At 44.3% G+C, this 23,430-nt stretch overlaps 1 protein-coding gene across 4 annotated transcripts in view; it reads left to right on the forward strand.

Annotated features, from left to right (window-relative positions):
- LOC126985602 (uncharacterized) overlaps positions 1 to 23,430 on the forward strand; it is a 65,616-nt gene that overhangs the window by 36,647 nt on the left and 5,539 nt on the right. For all 4 annotated transcript variants that reach the window (XM_050840982.1, XM_050840835.1, XM_050840889.1 and 1 more), the window contains 4 exons: positions 11,821 to 11,910; positions 20,079 to 20,187; positions 22,087 to 22,240; positions 22,895 to 23,276. In XM_050840982.1, the coding sequence (XP_050696939.1) occupies positions 11,821 to 11,910; positions 20,079 to 20,187; positions 22,087 to 22,240; positions 22,895 to 23,276 (735 nt within the window). The remainder of the gene's footprint in view (positions 1 to 11,820; positions 11,911 to 20,078; positions 20,188 to 22,086; positions 22,241 to 22,894; positions 23,277 to 23,430) is intronic.

A 23,430-nucleotide genomic window follows, 5' to 3' on the forward strand; every position in this document is an offset into this window, starting at 1 on the left:
CGAGACAAGGACACAGAAACGATCATTACCACTACTACTACTACTACTACTACTACTACTACTACTACTGTCACCACTACTACGGAACCCTCACGCCCAGGCACACGTGACTGCCAGGTAAACGAGTGTCCAGGGTTCCAGGTGACGTCATGATTGCCAAACACTCCTGTATGTCTGACGTGGGGCGTGGAGTATACGTGTAATTATGTGGGAGGTGGTGGTGGTGGTGGTGATTAGAAGGGGAGAGACGAAAATGATATTGGTAATAATAATGGTAATAATAATGATGGTAATAGTGATGATAATAATGATAATAATAATAATAATAATAATAATAATAATAATAATAATAATAATAATAATAATAATAATAATAATAATAAATGCAAAAAAGTTAAGATGACGATAAAGATGAAGAAGACGAAAAACAAGAACAAGAAGAACAAGAACAAGAACAAGAAGAACAAAAACAAGAACAAGAACAAAAGAAGAAAAAGATAAGGAAAAAGAAGAATGTTGAAGATGATGTTGAAGAAAATCATAAAACAATATTAATGATGAAGATAAAGATGACCGCAAAGAAGAAAAATCAAAAGCAACAACAACAACAACAACAACAACAACAACAACAACAACAACAACAACAACAACAACAACAACAACAACAACCGAGATGGCCTTCCCCAATACGCACAAACACACACAAATACATTCGGGGTCTCAGCCTTTGATGATGACGAATATTTCCCCGGCTGTTGAGGGAGGGAAGGAGAGAGGAAGGGAGGGAGGGAGAAAATTGAAGGATAGCAAGGAGGAAAGGGCTGGATAGATGGGCGGAGGGATACAGGAGAGAGGAAAGAGAAAAGGTGAGAGTGAGGAGAAAGCAGAGATATGGGAGGGATAGTAAAAAAGGATTGAGGGAGGAAGGAAGAAGGGAAGGAAGAAAGACTGAAGGAGGAAGATGGTGATGTCAGGCGTGAGAGGAACAGAGGGAAGGATGGAGAGGAAGGAAGGAAAAAAAGAAAGAAGGAAGAATGGAGGGAGAGAAGGTGAATAAAGGGAGGAGAAAAGGAGATTAAAAGTAAAAGGATGAGTAAGAAAGTAATGGAGAAAAAGAGAAAAAAATAAAAAGGAGCGAAGGAAGCAAGATATATAAGTTACTAAGGTGAGGTAGGTAAGGAAAGTAAGGAAATGAGAAGAAGGGAAGGAGGGATGGAAAAAAAGGAGGATAGGAAGATGTGGATGAAGGACAGAAGAAAGGAAGGGACGATAGAGGAAGTGAAGAAAGGAGGGACAAAGAAAGGAAGGAAGAAGGAACGACGGAAAGAATGGATGGAAAGTGGAGGAAAGGAAAGAAAGGGATATAGAAGGAAAGAAAGGAAGGGATGGAGGACGGAAGGGAGGAAGCGATGAAGGACAAAAGGAGGGAAGGGATGAAGAAGGGAAGGAAGACAAGAAAATTGGAGGGCAGGCAGGAAAGGATAGAGGGAAGGAAGGAAGCGCTGAAGGACAGAAGGAAGGAAGGGATGAAGGAGGGAGGGAAGGAAGGAGGGTGGCGTGAGGTGGCAGTGATTACGTAGTGGACTCCAAAGGTCAGCGGCGAGGGAGGAGGCAGGAAACAGGCGAAGAGGAGGAAGAGGAGGAGGAGAATAAGAAGAAAAGTAGGAGGTGAAGGAAAAAGAGAAGAAGGAAGAGGAGAAGGAGGAGGAGGAGGACGAAGAGGACAAGAAGGAGGAAAAGGAGGAAGAGAAGGAGAGGAAAAAAAGAAAATAGGAGGAGGTGAAGGAAAAGGATGAGAACGAGGAGGAGGAGGAGGAGGAGGAGGAGGAGGAGGAGGAGGAGGAGGAGGAGGAGGAGGAGGAGGAAAAATCGAAAAACACCACCACCACCTACTGCTACTATTAACAACAACAACAACAACAACAACTCAGGACCATGGAGAGACGACCATGAATCGAACACACACAAAAAAAAAATCAGGGAAGAAAAGGAAAATATTAGAAGACGGTAAAAAAAATATATACTTTAAGAGGGTAAAAGCAGGCATAAGATTCTTTGATGTGGAAACTGCGGCTCGTAAGTAGGAAAAGAGGTGGAGGAAGAAGAAGAAGAAGAAGAAGAAGAAGAAGAAGAAGAAGAAGAAGAAGAAGATGAAGAAGAAGAAGAAGAAGATGCCGATGATAATGATAATAATGATGACGAAGAAAAAGAAAAAGAAAGAAAAACACGAAAATTAAAAGAAAAAAAGGAGAAAAGAAAATAAAGACCGCGGTAATGATGATGATGATGATAACAGGGATAACGAAAATGATGATAAAGATATAAAGAAACAAGGAAAAAAGAAGAATCCCAAACATACGAATCCCAAAATTATTAAATAGAAACGAAAAAAAAAGGAAACAAAAATCAAACAGTAACATTAAAAACAAACCCATCATTATTATCATCACAATCATTACTATCATCATTATTACCATTATTATCATCATTTATTATCATTCTCTTCTTGTTGCTCCTCTACCAGCCGTCTTCACCACGCCAATATCTTCTCCCTCTCTCCCTCCCTCTCTCCCTCCCTTCCTTCCACAGTATAAGGCTGCTGCTCAGAGGGGAGGGGGGGAGGAGAGGGAGGGAGGGGGGCGGGAAGACCTGGGGATCGCCTTGGGTTTCTTCCTCCCGTCCTGAGACTGGCGGCTGACATGTGATCGCTCTATTGTCCTCCCGCCCCCCTATTCCTCCCGCCCCCTCCCGCCCCCCTTGGTCCGCTCCTGCCTCTCCTCCCGTCCTTCTCCTGCTGGGTTTCCTTTTTTTTTTTGTCTTTTTTGTCATTCTTTGCTCTTCTTTATCTTCTCGTTCACTTCTCTCTATCTCTTTCTCTCCATTCCTTGCCCCCCTCTCCCCCTTTGTCTTGTCGTTTTCTTCTTGTCTTCCGTTTTCTTCTCTTCCACTTTTTTTCTGATCTCTCCTTTATATTTCTTTTTATTCATTTTTTCTCCTCTCTCTCTCTCTCTCTCTCTCTCTCTCTCTCTCTCTCTCTCTCTCTCTCTCTCTCTCTCTCTCTCTCTCTCTCTCTCTCTCTCTCTCTCTCTCTCTCTCTCTCTCTCTCTCTCTCTCTCTCTCTCTCTCTCTCTCTCTCTCTCTCTCTCTCTCTCTCTCTCTCTCTCTCTCTCTCTCTCTCTCTCTCTCTCTCTCTCTCTCTCTCTCTCTCTCTCTCTCTCTCTCTCTCCGTCCTTGTCCTTGTTCTTGTCTTGTCTCGTCTCCCTTGGTAACACTAATTTTCTGCTTGTTTGTTTGTTTCTTTCTTTTCTGGAATTTAATTTAATTTCGTCTCATTTTTTATCCTGTTTTGCCTTTCAGTTTCGTTTGCGGCTTTGATTGGTTTTGGTTTTATTTCCTTTTTACTTTACATTTTAAATATATGCGTCTTTGTAACGGTATTTCAGCACGTTTTTTTTTTTCGTGTTCGTGATTGTTCTTCTGATATTTTTCTTTTTTTGCTTATATGAATTTTTCCTTTTGATATTGTAGGTCCCCCTCGTCCTCCTCCTCCTCCTCCTTCTCCTCCTCCTCCGATACTTTTAGGCTACAATCTCTCACAAAAGTATAAAATCACACCCGAATCGAAGTTCATACCTGAAACATACCTGCCCCCCAAATCCTTAAAAGCCACCTTGAAATCGATCAGCAGTGTGCCAATACCCTGACATTTACGCCTCGTGTGGCCGCGTGTTACTGTCAACGCTTTCTCGCAAGTCCTTTTCAGGTTAATGCAAGGCGTGTTTTCATTTTATCAGAGGGTTGTGGAAAGAGGCTCGTGGAGAAAATTATTATATCTTCATTGCTGATAATTTCATAACTGTTTTCAATTTGTAGAATCTAACGAAATTATGAATATCTATTGTAGTTATTTGTTCCGTTAGTGAATTGATGGCATTTTTTATTTTTTTTTTCATTTTATCAGAGGGTTGTGGAAGCAGGCTCGTGAAGTAAACAATTATTTCTTCATTCCTGATAATTTCATAGCTGGTTTCAATCTGTTGCATTTAACGAAATTACGAAAAATCTATTGTAGTTAGTTGTTTTGTTGGTGCGTTGATGGAGTTCCCGCTGTGTTATTATTCCGGAGTTGGAAAAAAATATATCGCAGCCGTTTCCTAGAATTAGCGAAGCCCTGAAAATTATTGCCGTCTCATTTTTTTTCTGGTTCCATGAAAACTTTTGATACACGTATTGGCTTCGCACTTCCATGCTCCTACTTTCTTCATTTATAATTCTCTTACTATTTTTTTTTTTGTGTGTGTGTACGCTAACTGAACTATCAATTACTTGCCAATATTTTTTTTTTAAAGAGAAAGAAAGCACACTTAGTGATCTAGGCACTAACACGCACGCATTAATGCAAACACACACACACACACACACACACACACACACACACACACACACACACACACACTTGTTCCTTCCAAGCAAGTCTAATGGATGTATATCGCCACACACACACACACACACACACACACACACACACACACACACACACACACACACACACACACACACACACACACACACATATGTTCCTTCCATGCAAGTCTAATGTCACACACACACACACACACACACACACACACACACACACACACACACACACACACACACACACACATGTTCCTTCCATGCAAGTCTAATGGATAAAAATCACCACACACACACACACACACACACACACACACACACACACACACACACACACACACACACACACACACACACACACACACACACACACACACACACACACACACACACACACACACACACACACACACACACACACACACACACACACACACACACACACGTTCCCTCCATCCAAGTCTAAAGTATCCATTTCACCGCCGGCGTTCACTACACATGCATTATACTACGAAGAAAATTTGGCTGGAGAATAATGTCCACAATAAACAAACTTCTGAATACCCTGAAAATTTAATCTAACTTGATAAAATTCCTTCCTACACTTTCTTTATTAACCAACATTGTCCTTTCGTCTCGCGTCCGCCACTGACTCATAAAACTTCTACTTAATAATGTACCCGAATTAAAGGGGTAGCAAGGGAAGCGAAGAACACGCAAAGTACGGCCCCTTTAAAACCTTTACACGCCCCACGTTTTGATGCATTATTTTATTTTCGGACTCCACGAACTCATTTATTATTCCGTTGTTATTTGTGTTTTGTTATTCCGTGAGGCGGAGCATAAAAGTTCACGCTACTTTCTCTTCTACATTTTTTTTTGCAGCCGCGTAGTTCTCGCCTTTTGGTTTGCTATTCCAGGTATGAGCCTAAAGAGACAAATAGACCCACATTGTTTAGCAAGTTCCAACGTCAGTGGGTCACCATAAGTAAATAGTAATACAATGACAAAATGTTTCCTCCCTGCATTATATTTAGAATGACTGGCAGTTTTTTTCTGAGCGACAAGACTGCATTTTCACCTTTGAATTACCTTTAAAAACATTCAAACGCCACTTTTGGCATAAGGTAATGGAGACAAACAAAACAAAACAAAAAACTAAGAAAATAATACCCTTACCATCAGATCAAAAAAATAAAGTAGGAAGAATTCGAAAAACAATGATCATATTAGTCCCATGTGTGTCGATACTCCCCTGTTGAAAGCGTTTAAGTCATAGGAAGGAGGAAATACAGGTTGCCTTCATCTCGTTTATATACTAAGTAGGGAGTCATTTTAGCTTCTAAGAGGAGGGAAAAAAGCGAGACAGACAGATACAAAGGCAAATACGGACAGTCAAAGAGAGAGACATAAAGAAAAAAACACCACATATGGACACAAACACACACACACACACACACACACACACACACAGAGAGAGAGAGAGAGAGAGAGAGAGAGAGAGAGAGAGAGAGAGAGAGAGAGAGAGAGAGAGAGAGAGAGAGAGAGAGAGAAGAGAGCGAGCGGCGGACAAAAGGGAAATATGTTTTGTTGGATGATCTACGATTTCTTTTGATTACACATGCTGTCAACACAAGGCACAACAAAGGCCCCGAACAAACGGAAGCTGTAGCGTATTGATGGTGATGGCGGTGGGGGTGATAGTGGTGGTGGTGATGGTGGTGTGGGGGTGGGGGGGGGGGGTGACGGTGGTGGTGTGTGTGGTGGTAGTGGTGCTGGATTCGGAATGATGTTATATGGAAATGGAGGTTGGTTTCTATTCCTTATTATGATATGTACTCTCTCTCTCTCTCTCTCTCTCTCTCTCTCTCTCTCTCTCTCTCTCTCTCTCTCTCTCTCTCTCTCTCTCTCTCTCTCTCTCTCTCTCTCTCTCTCTCTCTCTCTCTCTCTCTCTCTCTCTCTCTCTCTCTCTCTAAAACAATCAACCTTACGTTATTGCCCTTAGTTCAGTTCATAGTATTCATTGTAACATGAGAAATAGCACGATGGAAATTATAGTAACCCATCTCCTTAATCTTAGTGCTGACAGTTTATATTAGTCATTATATCATGGGAAAGAGTACAATGGAAAATACAACTATCTCATACTTTAGTGCCCCCAATATATACGCAGTAGCCTTTGTAACTCGGGACAAAAGTACAGTATAGGGAATAAAACGTCCCTCTGTGCCAGTAAAGAGTAAGATATTAGCTAAAACAATCCATCTCTCTTACTTCAGTCCCCACAGTTTATAGAGGTCATTGAAACACGGGACAAAAGTACGGTAAAGGAAATAAAACGCCCCTCTGCGCCAGTAAAGAGTAAGATATTAGCTAAAACAATCCATCTCTCTTACTTCAGTCCCCAAAGTGTATAGCGGTCATTGCAACACGGGACAAAAGTACGGTAAAGGAAATAAAACGCCCCTCTGCGCCAGTAAAGAGTAAGATATTAGTTAAAACAATCCATCTCTCTTACTTCAGTCCCCAAAGTGTATAGCGGTCATTGCAACACGGGACAAAATGACAGTAAAGGAAACAAAACACACATCTGCGTCATTCTCTCTCCACACCACAAACAGAACCAGCTGCTACGCCACCATCGAGCGGCCGCCAGGTATCGCAGGCTAATAACGGAGCCTCAGCCATACCTGTCGGCCATAAATTGCGCTGCGCCACGGTGTGATGATCGATAGACATGAATCTACCTGCCTACCCACCAGCCTACCTATTTACCTACTTGCTCTGTTTGGCCTCGTTTTATAATTATTATTTGTGTTTGAGTGTTTGTTTGTTTCCGGATGTTTTTTTTTTTTTTTCCTTGATTAATTTGTTTGTTTTTCTGGTCCGGTCAGTCCGTTGGTAAATTGGACGGTTGTATTTCGTCCTTCAAAAGCTCAAACTGTCCAAAATTATGAGACACTGGACACTCTCTCTCTCTCTCTCTAACACACACACACACACACACACACACACACACACACACAGACAACCAATCCCCCAAACACGGGAAATTGCCCCTGCATACGAGACTCGCTCTGAACCCTCTCCTTAGCTACTCTCGGTATTCGCTTCGCCCCGTCCATCCGTGTACCTCCTTCCTCCTCGCTCCTAACCCTCTTACGTTCACTCTGAGCTTCCGGGGACCCTTCAAATTCCTCAAAGATAAATTCCTCCGGCTTCCCTTCCCGATCCCTGAAGACAATCCACTAATCCACCAATCCACCTACCTACAACTCCCTCTTTCCCTCTCCCTCTCTCTGTCCTTTTTAAGTGTCTCTCCACTGCATGTGTTTCTATAGCATTACCCATCCCTCGACCCTTTCCTCCCTCCCTTGAACCACCTACTTAAGTCGTAATAGCTCTCTTTGCCTTTGTGTCTCCTGCGTGCCCTCCCTTCCTTCCCTGTCCCTCGCTCAGCTGTGGAAGAATCTATGTTTATGAATCTTTGTGTCTCGTGTTTTACTTTGTCCCCTCTCAGTCCTTCCCTCCTTCCCTTCCCCATGAGTTAAAGGCCTTCCTCTGTGCTCCTATTCCTCACCCTCCTTGTATTCTCTTCTGAGGCAGAGTGGCGGCCCTAGGGTGTGTGGGTGCGTTGTTGTGTTGGTGGGGTAAGGCGTGTGGGTATTGATCGCACGCCCTGTAGTACCCGACTTGCTATAGTGTCCGCCTCAAGGCACTCAACTTCTTTATTAATTAGCTATTCCTTATATTGAGCAAGTGCCCGATGAAGTAAATCTGTTGCATGTCACTTCGGTATTTCGTACAGATGAAGTCATACACCTTGCTTGTCGATAACTAATTTCACCAAAGCAAGAAGCAGATATTAATTATGGGTTTAACTGCACAAGCCATACATGAAGTGCCTGATTATATATATTTGTCTAATGTTGCCTTGACACACACTACTGATGAGTTCAACATATTCTACCTGTCAACGCCTGCCTCCACCTCTTGAACAAACAAGATTTATCAAGGACTACTTGTGCGTCCCATTGATCGCACTCACAAGAAAATTCATTTGTTGTAGCGATAGAATGTATTATCTGCACAATGCTGTGGAGCTTATCCGCATTAGCCCTCACAAGTCATCATATGCCTCCATCTTATCTACCTCAACTGCAAGCATGGCCTAGTTGTTCTTAATTCCTTAAGATATGCACACATTTCTTGGTGCCGTGCCATACAGCTACTACGCCACCTCGTACACCCCCTGTCAACAGGCCGGCTCATCTACTCCAGAGGTCACGCGACAAACACAAGCTGTCTACCACCACCGCCCTGACTACCGCTTAGCTACCCTCAAGCTCGCCTACAAACACTGCATCAGCATTCCAACACGAGGGTGCCACTCACGCCACGTTTCCTGGCACCTTCCCATTACCTGAGCGGTGACTCCTCGCGGCGCTCGTCCACCTTCAGTTCTTCGTGTGTCAGTTTTAGGGTGAACACCTGAACACCGGCGGCCGCCTCCCCTACCAGTGTAACGGAAACCCGTGTGTGTCATGACCCGGTGAAAGTCATGAAACAGGACTCTGCAAGACCGTAACCTTATCATGTAAAATCGGTGTCTGGTGTCGTGAAGGTGGCCCATCTTAACCTGCCAATTACCGAGTCAAAAAAACAGGAGCTGACACAATTATATTCTTATTGGCACGAGGGACGGCTAAGTGTGCCGCCTTTGTTATGGCAGGCGGGGGTCATCGCCCCTTCGGTGGTGAGGCTAAGTTCGGCTCCACGCCATGTACTCTCTCTGCCGGCGACACTGGTGTACTCAACAACTTCCGACCTTTGACGCAGAGAGCAGCACAGAGGACTCAGACCAAACCCAGGACTGGCAGTTTGCTGACCTCGTCCAAACCTCGCCGATGGGCGTGACGGAACTGCAGCCCACCGAGGCGTGGCCGCCCAAAGATGCCCCATCTCGCTCCCTGCTGCGGCGGATACAGCACCGAGCCACAGTTACTCCGACACTAGACCTGACAGACGAGCAACAAGATCAAACGGCAAAAACAGAATCCATTAGGATGCGTCGAGTCAGCTCCGCTATCGAAAAAACGCCGTCGTTCCAAAAACATCGCGCCGCCAGCCCGGGGGAGCAGGAGGCTCCTGCAGAAGCCTTCCTGCAATACATCGAGGAGGCCGCAGTGACCCTGGACAAGGTGTCCCAGGAGAGGAACCGTTCGCCGTGGTGGGAGCGGTTGCTGCTGCACCTGCGGGCCGTGTGGATGGACGAGCCACAGCCCTCTCGCAGCCCCTCCAGGCTCCTCTACTGGCACGTGCACGCCCTTGAGCACGAGCAGATCACTGACACGCGCATTGCCAACGGGGAGTACGTGGTGGCCTTTGACAGTGCCATCATGCTGCAGCAACCCAAGAAACACATGTCCTTCAACAGAGTGTTACGAAGCTTGACTCATGACAGGAACTGGAGTCACGAGAGGTTAAATAGTCCCGAAGACAGCAGAAAACTGCACCTGGACGTTGCCTAGACACCCAGTGTACAAAAGACTCAAATGACAGTCATTCCAATGTAGTTTATGTACACGAACTCCTGAAATTTACGCGCTACCTCGGTTTCTTGTAAGTAACTGATTCTCGCTAAATATAGATGAAGATAATAACGGCATAAAGGTTGTCGTTCGTGAATGCACAAGTAGGTCGACAAGGCCCAGACGTGTAGTAGCGAGCCTAAGTGGGGTATGTCCCTTTAAAATGTACTGAAATTTCTTTCCGGTTATTTGCGACTTCCCATGAATCCGACCCCTTGCAACTCATCACTTTCTGCACAATTGTTTCACAGACAAGCATAAATCTCCCTCCAGTTAACGGCAATGGTTTACCGGATGCAGAAAGATTGAATATAAACTCCTGGAAGCAAAAAAAATACTAGGAAATATTTAGTCCATCCATTTAGCTCTTCCTGTCTCCTATATACACACATTCCTACCTTGCCCGTCTTTTTCATGAGCTAACTGGAACAAATTTCTCAGCAGGTAAATACTGGCCCCCAGGTGTTCCCTAGATGGGTAGACACAAAGATTTTTCATTAGTACAAACACGCCACACAGCCACAGGTGCTTTTACTGGAAGAAAAAAAAACGTGTACCGAAGAATGAAGCTCCGGCCACACCCCTCCGGCACGCACGCAACACCACGACGTGGCGACTCACCCCGACGTTGCTGGTCTTTACTCACCCTATTTATCCTTTCCTATTTTCTTTATTCTTTTTTATTCTCTTAATGGAGTCCACCTCTTATCATTACTTTTACTTGCCCTAACGCTAAGCTATTTATACTTTCTTTACTTGTGTTTTTTCTTAATGCAGTCCACCTCTAACCCTATAACATTGCTGGTATTCTAATCACTATAGCGATGCCCTCTTTCATTTTCCTATTTTCCTTTTCTTTTCCCCATAATTTAACCCACGTGCCCCGTCAGCTCAATAACGTTACTGGTCGCCACATCCTAACGCACACATACCTCACCATACCTGCCGTTCTTCAACCTCCGTTTCATTATTTTGCCCTCTACCGAACGGAACTAACCTTTCTATCCACAGACACCATCTACCTCTCAGTCTAAAACTTCCTACGTCAAATCAATCTCCAGAGCAAAATTCAACGAGCCTCAAACCATAAAAATCTGTCCTTCTATCGAGAAAAATCACACCACAATTATTATCAGACATTCCATTATTTTTATTCTTTCGCAATGACCGTTCTTTTTGCCACTGCTGTTTACTTTTGCAGGAACATCGATTGGAGGACTTTTTTGTTAGTTCTATCTTTCTTTACTACCCTTGAGCTTTTTCCTTTACTGTAAAAAAAAAAAAAATAACATATAAGATTTTTCCACGCCATAGAATAAATTCCGCCCTTCTGTTATGTCCTCTGCCGGCCCAAACTAACCTTTCCATTACAGACACCATCTACCTCTCAATCCAAAACTTTCTACTTCAAATCAAGCTCTCAGGTATAACTTAACGACCCTGTAACGAGGTGAATCTGTTCTTCTCTCGAGCAACATCATGCTACATATCGTCACCCTCATAAAATAATTGCCTAAGTCATTTTTCAGTGGTTTCCAAGTTTTTGTTTACATCAATTTTTCATCATGTGACGCCCATTTTTGTATAGTTGCCTTCATCATTCAGGGTTTGAGTGTTCTAGAATTGACCTTTTCATTTCTGCCTAAATCTTAAGTCAAATAAGATAATGACAGTTCTTTTCTGATTTCCTGTAAAGTAGAAAATAATGACAGGCGGTTTGTTTATGAAGGTGACGATATACAAGACTTGTCCGCGCCATAGAGTAAGTCCGCCCTTCTGATCCCACTAACGCCGTTCCTCTGTCTACTTGCAGCTACCCAACGGGAAGAACGCTTGGGGAGGGAAAAACGGCGAGACCAAACGGGCGTCGGACGCTCAGAAAAGATGGATGAACAAAAACAAAGTAAGGACTGTGTGTGTGTGTGTTTGTGTGTGTGTGTGTGTGTGTGTGTGTGTGTGTGTGTGTGTGTGTGTGTTCAGTTATATACCTGGTGTTTTAAATGTTTGATAATTTGCTCTCTCTCTCTCTCTCTCTCTCTCTCTCTCTCTCTCTCTCTCTCTCTCTCTCTCTCTCTCTCTCTCTCTCTCTCTCTCTCTCATGCCTCATACACACAAACAAACAAACAAACAAACGTAAAAACAGCCACACGCACACATCATTCAGCAACTCAGTCACCCGTCACGAACATGCACGATGGATAAACAAAATAAATAAAAAAAACATACACACACACACACACACACACACACACACACACACACACACACACACACACACACACACAGATCTTCACAAACTAACAACGAAAATATAAAAAGTCAACATATGATAAATAAATATATAAATAAATATAATAATCAATAATAGCATAAAAAGCCCACAAATAAGTCAATAAATCAACGTACAATAAAAATTTTCCAGCCAACGGCATTGCTAATAATCCAACCGATAAACAATCTATAATAACGAATAATTGAAAAAGCTTCCGGATTAAACTAAGGCAGCTCTGTGTGTGTGTGTGTGTGTGTGTGTGTGTGTGTGTGTGTGTGTGTGTGTGTGTGTGTTGAAACCTTACGATGCGATTAAGTAAACCTTATGTAATTTTAATAAGTATGATTTATCGTTTTACATTGCATTACTATAGAGCGAGACAGTAAGCGAAATCGGAAATATGCAAGCGGACCTCCTAATTCTTCTCCTCCTCCTCCTCCTCCTCCTCCTCCTTCTCCTCCTCCTCTTCTTCCTCTTTCCCCTCGTCAGGCCCAACGTTACCTACTGACGCTGCATGATGGCGAGACTGCCGGGCACGCGAGCACGCAAATGTGTGTGTGTGTGTGTGTGTGTGTGTGTGTGTGTGTGTGTGTGTGTGTGTAAGCCTGCCCACCACCCTGTACATAAGTATCATTGATCATTATATAATCGCGCCGCAGGACAAAGGTCAAATTTATGGGGTCACGACTCCTGCCCCGGAAGTGGTATTTAGACGCCTACACACACACACACACACACACACACACACACACACACACACACACACATTTTAATATAGGGGGAGAGTGCACGTAAAATATCTGGGCACCATTTTCTTGCACACCCGCGCCTGCTGTGTGTGTGTGTCTGTGTATGTGTGTGTGTGTGTGTGTGTGTGTGTGTGTGTGTGTCGCAGTGAGGGTAATGCGCAGCGTGTATGCATGTCAGTAAGTGCATTTTTTATCAGGGAGGCGAGAGGGAAAGAATGTGCTAATACCCTTTGTAGTATACTGCTCGTCGTTCTTCATCAAGTTTTCTCGCACCTGATAATGATGGTGATAAAAATGGTGATGATTATGATGATGACGATAGTGGCAGTGGTGGTGGTGGTGGTGATGGTGGTGGTGGTGGTGACATTGCTCGAGGTTGTGAGTCGCGCATGGAATCTCAAGACGTGTTTTAATTAATTCCGGGGCACGCGGCAGGTAAATACACACGTAGGTATATACACGGTGCCCTCTTTATTAGATACTGATGGAATGTGAGGCAGCGAGCCGAGGTGAGGAGGTCTCTCTCTCTCTCTCTCTCTCTCTCTCTCTCTCTCTCTCTCTCTCTCTCTCTCTCTCTCTCTCTCTCTCTCTCTCTTCTACAAGTTCCAACCAGTCAGCTCAACCCCTCCACCCACCCACCCACCCATCCACACACACACACACACACACACATACAGAAAACACCAAATCACCCAAGAAATTGACAAAGTTCCCTCATTCATTACAAAATACACCACAGTCGATATGACTATCAACTCCTTATGGTGACGTACAATTGATACAAGCGAGAATAGATGAAAAATAGAACCGATCGAGAGACAGACTGGTAGACAGGCACGCAAGCAGGTCATCGAACAGACAGACAGAGCAGCAAAAGGAAATATTGACTGACTGACACTGGCTGGCTATAAAAGACTGCCACACCCGAGACAAAGCCCACATTCACCAGAGCGAGAAAGGTCAGGGGTCGCTTATGTCACTTGCAAATTCTCGAAATAACTGAAACAACACCCCCAACGAATGCGACACACTACATACACATGAGTTCGAGGAAAAGCTGCATGTTAGCGAGTCTGGATCATATATCTTTTCGCTTCCTGCCCATTTCATTCCACTCCCAATGTCAGCCCTTGGTCCCCCTCCACCCCACGACTGTTATAGCTACGCAGGACCTATTTCACACAACGCACTGTATTCTAATTTACTTTCTGTGAACACAAGTCTAGCAGCTACGACCGCAGTATATTCATTGGGTGGTGCAACAAGATAGGAAGCACGTATTGCAGACACACAGTCCCCTTAACGAAATGTCTGCTTTAACACACTCCATACACGCAAAATAAAGTGTGGAGCTTCTTTCCCCTTTCGTTTCATTAGGACGATAGGGACGCTTTAAACAGATAGGTTCACTCCACTTACCCTGGCTGACGTTAGCGACTAGTAGTGGTGGTGGCGGTGCGTGGATGGGCTGCCTCCGAAGGGGTTCAATTTTGGTTCAGCCCATCCTGCCCAGGCACACAGGCGCTACTAGACTGCTTGTCACAGACCCCGTGTCACCCCCCTGACTCAACATCCGTCTGCGCTTGGTGTCACTAGCTGTTGAAGAGAACAAGAGATTAGCAAGATGAAATAGTAATAAGTAATCGATACCAAGACACTAAATAAGCTAATACATTAAAGGTTGATCATCGGTGCATTAGACTTGGAGGGGGAGGATAAAGATGAATGAAATGTGACTCTACTCCGATGACTGAAACTGTGTGTGTGTGTGTGTGTGAGAGAGAGAGAGAGAGAGAGAGAGAGAGAGAGAGAGAGAGAGAGAGAGAGAGAGAGAGAGAGAGAGAGAACAAGCAAGAAAAGTGCACTGAAAGCATTTAAATTATTGAACAGTAGATCCGATATAAAAACAGCCGATTTGTTTTACGGACACGCACATATTCCACGCTATTTCCCACTATAATAGCCTGGCTTAATGCAGCCGTCACCGCCTCACGCCAGAACACACCAAAGGCATCAACGTGTGCTTCTCGGGAAAATTATACGCCACCATCCGATATCGAAACGCCTAACTCCAACACATATACATATATACGTACATAGGCGGATCCAGGGGGGGGGCCACGGGGCCATGGCCCCCCCCAAACGCTCTGAGAGTATGTTTTGGCCCCCCCCAAAGAAATTCGTTACAGATACTGTCAGCCTCCCTCAATCATATACATATCATGTAGAACTCGATAGTCGATACTGCATCGCTCTACTACATAAAACAAAATCCAATTCTATGGCCTCAATGCACAAGCGAATCGGAATTAAGCGCTGAGAAGGAAGGCCTCTTCGGCCTGAAAAGCACAATGCAATCCGATGTGACTTAATTCCATGTGTACAGTCCGTCGTCGATGAACAGTTGGCCCCCCCCAAAACTCAAGGCTGGATCCGCCCTTGTATACGTACAGACACACATGCATGCATACATACATAAACAGACAGACAGACACACATACATTCATATACCTTACTTTAACATTAATATACACCCACACATACATACATACATACATACATACATAATCAATTATTATTTTTTATAGTAATTCATACTAACCTAATATTTAAAGAAAATTATATGAACAGCTCTACTTTAAAAACATATATACATATACATTAACATTCATACAAGCCTAAATTTGTTATTTAAAAACGAATATTATTAAGATCATAAACACATGCATGCATACATATATAAATAAATGCATTCATTAACAATAATAAATAAAAAGTAGACTACCTTTTACTCGGGGATTATTGAGATCACCATAGCCTACTCCGCTGCCAGTGACAATAACGGCGCAGCGCAAAGCGTATCACACGTAGCCTATTTAGCTTTAGCTTAACAAATCTAACCAAACTAAATCAAACCTAACCTGCCCGAACAATCTAACTTTACTTAACCTCACCCCCCTCCCCTGCCAAAATACGATGTGCTAGGCTGCGCTGATAAATTTTCACGGCAGTATATTGGAAGTTTCTTTAATTTCCCGAGGGCTGTAAGTTACTGCACTGCATTCAAAGACTAAAAACACAACACGTTATCATTGCCGTAACCAGCACTTGAAAACAGACGAGGCTAGCTCAGCCCTACTATAATAAGAGAGTCGGGGGATCCTTGGAGCATGGGGCTGGGGTGGATTGAGTAGCCTGCCAAGGGAAGGGAGGAGATGCCAGCCGAAGCTTCCCTGTCTCGTCTGTCTTGGGTTATGGCATGAACCTTCAACCTAATGGCTTAATTAAGTGTACATTCAGTGGGCACTCCGTACTCCTGTCGGTTCATATGCACAATTACTGCTCCACACTTACCGAAAAAATTGATTATCATTATTCCTATTCATGAAATACTTGGCCCTATCGACCGGAGTCCTGAAGATGTAAATGCGAGCGGAGAGAAAACTACACGATTTAAAAGATAATAATGTTAGTGCACCATTACAGAACCTTAGCACAGTAGTTGAATCAGTACTGCAGTTCGCGGAGACCTTGGAAAATAACTTATCATTATTCCCATCCACAAAATGCTCGGGCCTACTCACACAAGTCCCACTCAAAAGATGTGAAGGCAATCAGAGAGAAAGAACTACACGATTTAAAAGATAATAAAGATAATAATGTGGACGCTTTTCTTACCCACCGCCAAAACCTGAGTGTCATGGCGGGCCAGTGACCAGCCCATCCCCGCCAACCTTGATAATAAGTGTTTACTCCCCCCACTGTCATTATCACAGGTCCCTCACGCATAATTTTACTCACCGTATGTCCTTGTGTCACCGTTGATGTCCTCCGTGTCCTGTTTTGTTATCTAAGGACACTTTTGAGGAGGAAAACACTATAGTGACGTCACGACTGCTCACTCGTCCCGCCGCTCACGATTTGAATGGACACTGATACTGATAACCGCTGCCAGATTCTCGTACGCAGCATGTCAGTGTAACCTAAAATTGTCTTCCCCACACAAATAACGGAATTCAGTCAAGCTTATAGTCAGAATCTTGATTAGTGATATATTTTACATGAACGGAAAAGATAAAATGACAGTCCTGAGGCTATTTTGATTCTTGTGTAACGGTCCGAATGTGAGTGAACGAGAATGAGAGTGTGTGAGCGAGTGGGAGCGTGAATGAGTGAGTGAATGAGTGAATGAGTGGCTGAGGAATGTAAGTGCGTAAAAAGGTTATGAGAAGATAACACGGCGAGCGAATGAACGATTATATGAACGAGAGTTACTGAAATCCCTCATCTCAAAGCCTCGAACCCCTCCAAGAAACCAATAACTAGTTAGTTAGGTAGGGTTTGATTGTAATGCCGAGAGGGAGTCACGTGAAGAAGGGGGAGGAGCTTAGCGAGGAGCAGAGGCGAGAAGGCAAGGGCAAGGAGACCCACGAGTTAGTGAGGAGACAAGCATCACTGCAGCAAGCTGCTCCATACATCAAAGGGCGCCCAACTCTTCACACCGCCCGAGCCGCTCCATCTCCACATCAAGCGGCGCCCGTCTGTCCATCACCAGGAACGCCCATTCCCATCGTGAACATCCCCTGCCGAGCCAGACTCACGCCAGCTCCTCCTCCTCCGCATCCAGCAACTAGAGCTAAGCATTCTGTGTATTCCCCAAATCTCCCTTGTGCCGGTAGCTAGCTAGATTAGAGGCCTACAGCATGTCAGTCATTTTTTTTTTTTTAGTAGGATGTTTTATATGATGTAACAATGTTTTATTTGGAGTGAGTAGAAATGTGATTGTTTTTAGACATGTTACCCATGGGTTAGACTTTGAGAAAGGATTTCAGTCTCAGGAAGGAGGGAGCCGTGTAACGGTCCGAATGTGAGTGAACGAGAATGAGAGGAAGTGTGAGCGAGTGGGAGCGTGAAAGAGTGAAAGAGTGAATGGGTGGCTGAGGAATGTTAAGTGCGTAAAAAGGTTATGAGAAGATAACACTGCTAGCGAATGAGCGAATATATGAACGAGTTACTGAAATCCCTCATCTCAAAGCCTCGAACACCTCCAAGAAACTAATAAATAGTTAGTTAGGTAGGGTTTGATTGTAATGCCGAGAGGGAGTCACTTGAAGAAGGGGGAGGAGCTTAGCGAGTCGCAGAGGCGAGAAGACGAGGGCAAGGAGACTCACGGGGTAGTAAGGAGACAAGCACCACTGCAGCAAGCCAGAAGCTTGGGAGACCCGAGGAGACGAACACCCCACCCACGGCCTGCTGTGTGAGGCGGGCTAGTCAGGAGACTAGCAGCAGCCCTAGCCAGGAAAGGCACCAAGTTGGAGTTGAGAGAGGTGTCCATCTCTCCACTCAGCCCCCACCCCCGAAAAACCACCCACGGCCTGCGGGGTGAGACTGACTACAGGATGGGAACTTGTATGGCGGGGTAACCTGCCCCTCGACTGTCCTGGGGGCCGAAATACCACTGCCCCAAGCTGCTCTACATCAAAGGGCGCCCGCCTCTTCACACCGCCCGAGCCGCTCCATCTCTACATCAAGCGGCGCCCGTCTGTCCATCACCAGGACCGCCTATTCCCATCGTGAACGTCCCCTGCCGAGCCAGACACTCACGCCAGCTCCTCCTTCTCCGCATCTAGCAACTAGAGCTAAGCATTCTGTGTATTCCCAAATCTCCCTTGTGCCGGTAGCTAGCTAGCTAGGTTAGAGGCCTACAGCCTGTCAGTCATTTTTTTTTTATTAGTACTCCGCTAACCTTTGAAAAATGAAACCAAATACATATTTATATACGACCTTACTTTATCATTTGGACAAACTTACTTCATTTGGAGCCTGTTTTGCTGCTCATTTGAGATTACTGAACCATGCACACATCCCTCTCCCATAGTACATTATCACCATCCAGTTTCTTAATGCTGTCTCAAAAGTGGTTCCCACGGAAATCTTCCCACCTTCCATAATTCATCACAAGTATCGCCCTTCTGGTCACAAACTTCGGAACGAGTGTTCACTTGTCCTGAGGCCTTAACGTCCGGGACCAGCGCTCGACGACTACCACGCTACTACATACCATCACCACCCTAGTGGTCGTCAAAAGGGGATGTAGCTTTAATTTATTTTCTCTTTTGCACGCTACACTTGTACTTTGAAATAATTATCGTACGTCTGATAACGCTGTAGTTAAGTGTTTGATACGGCGCCTTCCTTGTTTAATGATTTTATGTTCTCACCAGCCATGCAGATTAGATTAACTTTCGTGAGATAATTTTAGCTTTATTGTATTATATTTTCGGAAGGCATCCATAACAATGAAAATTAATACTTAACGCAAGTGTGGTGTTACCATTCAAATATCCTGCCATTTTTTTTATGCTTGTTTACTCTCCCATCTTCCGATTTATTGCTGATTTACGGATGCAAAAGTGATATAATGAGCTCTTTGGATACCTATAGCCTACTGTTTCGCGTTATGGTATCAGAAAAGAACATAAACGTTGTATAGGTAACTTATAATAGGCTATTCGTGGTGTGTATGTGTGTGTGTGTGTGTGTGTGTGTGTAGGACAGGAAGGAAGGGTAGGTAGCCCAGACTAATTTATTTTGTTTGATAACCAACGTTATGCTGCTGATAGTATGTTGATGGTAGTGCGTTGATATGGAGTATGGCAATTATAACCGTGATTGTGGTAATATGATAATGAAGATTAATGAAGTATAAATAAGGAGAGCAAGGATAATAGTGAGGTTAATCACAATAATACTAAAAAGAATAAAAATGAAAATAATAACAATAAAGATAGCCAACCAAGAAAATTCAAATATCTTCGAAAAAACATTAATTAGAAGGATGATGCAATAATACCCTTAACAGTAGTGAGAAAAATGGAGACTGAGTGGGGGACAAAATATGGAAATAAAAAGCATGGCAGGAACGACAACGAAAATCTACGACCATCTATAACTTTGCATGCGAGCAGAGTTTTGTAGGATTTTTTTTTTTCTCTATTTCTCAGCCACCGTAAAGTTTCTAGCCCCTGACTCATCCCTTTCCTCCCGCAGGTCGGGGATTCTGGCGGTGGGAGCCTGGAGAAACGGCCCGACGGCAAATACCGCCAGACCGGGGTCGTCAACATCGTCCTGTACGTCGGTCTTGGTCTCATCTCCTTAGGTGAGGCTCGGCTTGCAAGGGATTACTTAGATATGTACGGTATGGTCGCCAATTCGTATGCATAGACATGTACGGTATGGTCGCCAATTCGTATGCATAGACATGTACGGTATGGTTGCCAATTCGTATGCATAGACATGTACGGTATGGTCGCCAATTCGTATGCATAGGCATGTACGGTATGGTCGCCAATTCGTATACATGCACCATTCCAATCAGTACTCATATCAGAAAAAAAGTATATGGATATTTAAGGATTGGTAAGAATATTAACTGTATGAAAAATTAATAATGTAGCTTAATATTCTTCTTATTCTTTTATTTCTCGTTTTATCTTCTCTTAACGCATGTCTCTTCACCTTGTCCGTCCTTATTTTAATTTATTTTCTTCTCTCTCATCCCCCCTTCATTCCTACCAACCTTTTTCCACCTCAGATATAGCTTCCTTAACGTATCTTTTTTTTTTTTCCTGAACAAAAGCTTTCTCCTCGGCGTCTTTCTCCTGACCACTGCCCTTCCATTCCTCTTTCCCAGGCTGGACTCTGCGGTAACCTAGTTTGACCTGCTCTTGTCCGCATTGAGGAGGCCTAATTTGAACTGGAATGTGTTAAGTTCTGGTTGATGTAAGACGAGGAAAGAAAATAAGAAGGCGAAGGAAGAATAAGAGTGAGGAGAAGCAAGAGGAATATTACAGGGAAAGAAACTGAAGTAAAGATTATAGGATATTTGTAGGAGAGGCGGTGTTGGTTGTTGTAATACGGAGAAAGAAAATGGGAAGGCAAAGGAAGTAGGATGAAGGGGAGGAGAAAAATGAAAGGAAAAGAAACTGACTTAGAGATTATTGGATTTATAGGAGGGGAGAGGGACAATAATATAAGGATGGAGAAGATGGGAAGAAGATGGGAAGATGGGAAGAAGATTGGAAGAAGATATGAGGATGGAAAAGATGGGGCTTCGTCAAAAAATAATGTAACTCTTTGCTGGTGGGTGAAAGGAACATGAAAAGAAGAAAGTAGGCGTGAGACTAAGGAGGGGAGAGTTGGAAATGGATACGAAGACAGAGATAAGAAGAGAGACAGAGTGGAGGAGCAAGGAGGTCAGAAAAGCATAGAGGGAGGAATACGAGGAGGAAGGAGGAGGGTGGGACTGGAAAAGACTGAAAGAAAAAGGTAATAATGGAGAAAAATCAAATTACAGTGACTCGGATCCAATTCGGCGCTCTGTTTTTCCATTTCGCCAGATATCAGTTTTGTTATCCTATCCATTTGGCCTTAACTTATTTGCTTCTTTCCTTCCTTTGCCAAACCTGAGCATCGCCTTTCTCCTCCTCCTCCTCCTCCTGCTCCTCCTCCTTCTTTTCTTCCTCCTTCTCTTCCACCTGCAGCAAATTCAGAATCCCTTGTTTTATATCCCTGTTCGTTCTCTTTAGTTTCTTCCTTTTGTCCTCCTCTCCTCAGCACTCCTATTCCTTTCCTAATCCATATTTTATTGTCATCCATATCTCCATTTTCCCTTACCAACACCTGCCTTTACCCTAACCCTACCCTAACCCTACCCAAATAAATCACAGCCTACACTCCTTAACCCTTTAGTACAAAGCAAAGTGACACATTTCCAGGCATTCCAAACTCAATTAGAGTAAGTTCGTAAACAAGCACACACTATTCCAAATACTAATGACACCAGGAAAATAATCTACCTGGGAAATTTCTGGTTTAAAAAGGAACTACTAATGTTTATTGTTCTTTTTACACGATAGTTAATCTCCATATCTCCTGCAATTCTTCAGATTCTTTTTTTTTCCTACTGTGAGTACTAATTGGAAGGATGCGTACGAACTGGCAAAAGGTTAGCTCTTATCTTCTTACCCCCTCCTCTGACCCCTTCACACCCCGGCAGGACTCATCATCACCTTCGTCGGGATGGGCGAGCACGGCTTCAAGTCCCCGGAGCTGCGCCTCATCGGGCCCAGCCTCATCGGGTGCGGCTTCCTCTTCTGCCTCCTGCGCCTCTTCTTCTGCTCCACGCCCGCCTGCTGCGCCATCTGCTGCGGGTGCGTAGAGAAAGGTTTAGCTCAGTTGCATGTCTCCTTTGTCTCGCTGTTGATTATGGGATGAATTTACAAGATGGAAAGGACACACAAAATTAATAAAATATATATGTAAAAGCAGTCTAAAGTCGCTCAATTATATGTCCTTTGTCTCTCAGGTGATTATGGGATGAATATATCAGAAGAAAGGGAAACACGAAATTAATGAAATATGAAAGAAATAGTCCAAAGTCACCATACTGATTAAGTCGCATTAGGAATTATCTACATATAATATCTTATTTCGGCCATCCTTTGTTGCTGTTTAGAGCGGAATATTACTGGGAGTTGTACATAATATTCAGTTTTGACATGCACGTACACGAACACTCACTGAATACACACACACACACACACACACACACACACACACACACACTACATCGCAGCTTTAATGAACGCAAACACGCAAACAGGGACAAACGCATTAGTGCAAATTAACTCATAACCAAAAATTATCTGATTAAAACGCTGGGTTAGTGTTATAAAAAGAATCTTTATCTGGGGCTGTCAACGCTGATCCCCACGCGAGGGTGTCAGCTGAGGGGGTGGCGGGAGGAGGGTGGGTGTGGGTGTGTCGGCAGCAGTCATGACACCTCGCCTTCTTTCCCTCCACAGCAAAACCAAACCCTTGGATGAAAAGTCCCTACTCTCGCCGTCACGTGAGACCCTGGCTGAAGAGTCCGGTGAGTCCCAGCAGCAAGCTCAGCGGCAGCAACAGGAGCAGGAGGCGCAGGACAGCGAGAGCGATGTGCCACAGCGGCTTGAAACCCACGAGGAGAACGACCACCAAGAGGCGCTAAGGATCACCTCAAAGTCTGCGCGTCGGGTCCAGTCGACCATCCCCAACCTTATCGAGGACGAGTTCGACGACGACGCGGAGCTGGGCCTACATGTCGAGTACATGGACGAGGTGAGCCGCACACTCAGCGCCAAGCAGCAGGGCGGCGGCTCCGTCAGCAGCTCCAGGGCGGCCTCGGCACAAAGCCAGAGCTCCGTGGTGAGTAACTCTTGATCCCGCCCCTCCCACACATCATGGCCACTCATCACTTTCATCTTCATCCCTACAGCTTCCTCCACCACCTCCTCGACTAAAGTACTTATCTCCAGTTCAGTTCAGTTGATAGGGCGAAGTATAGCCTTTGCAACGGCAC

Source organism: Eriocheir sinensis, chromosome 1 (genome assembly GCF_024679095.1).
Source record: "Eriocheir sinensis breed Jianghai 21 chromosome 1, ASM2467909v1, whole genome shotgun sequence".
NCBI lineage: Eukaryota > Metazoa > Arthropoda > Malacostraca > Decapoda > Varunidae > Eriocheir > Eriocheir sinensis.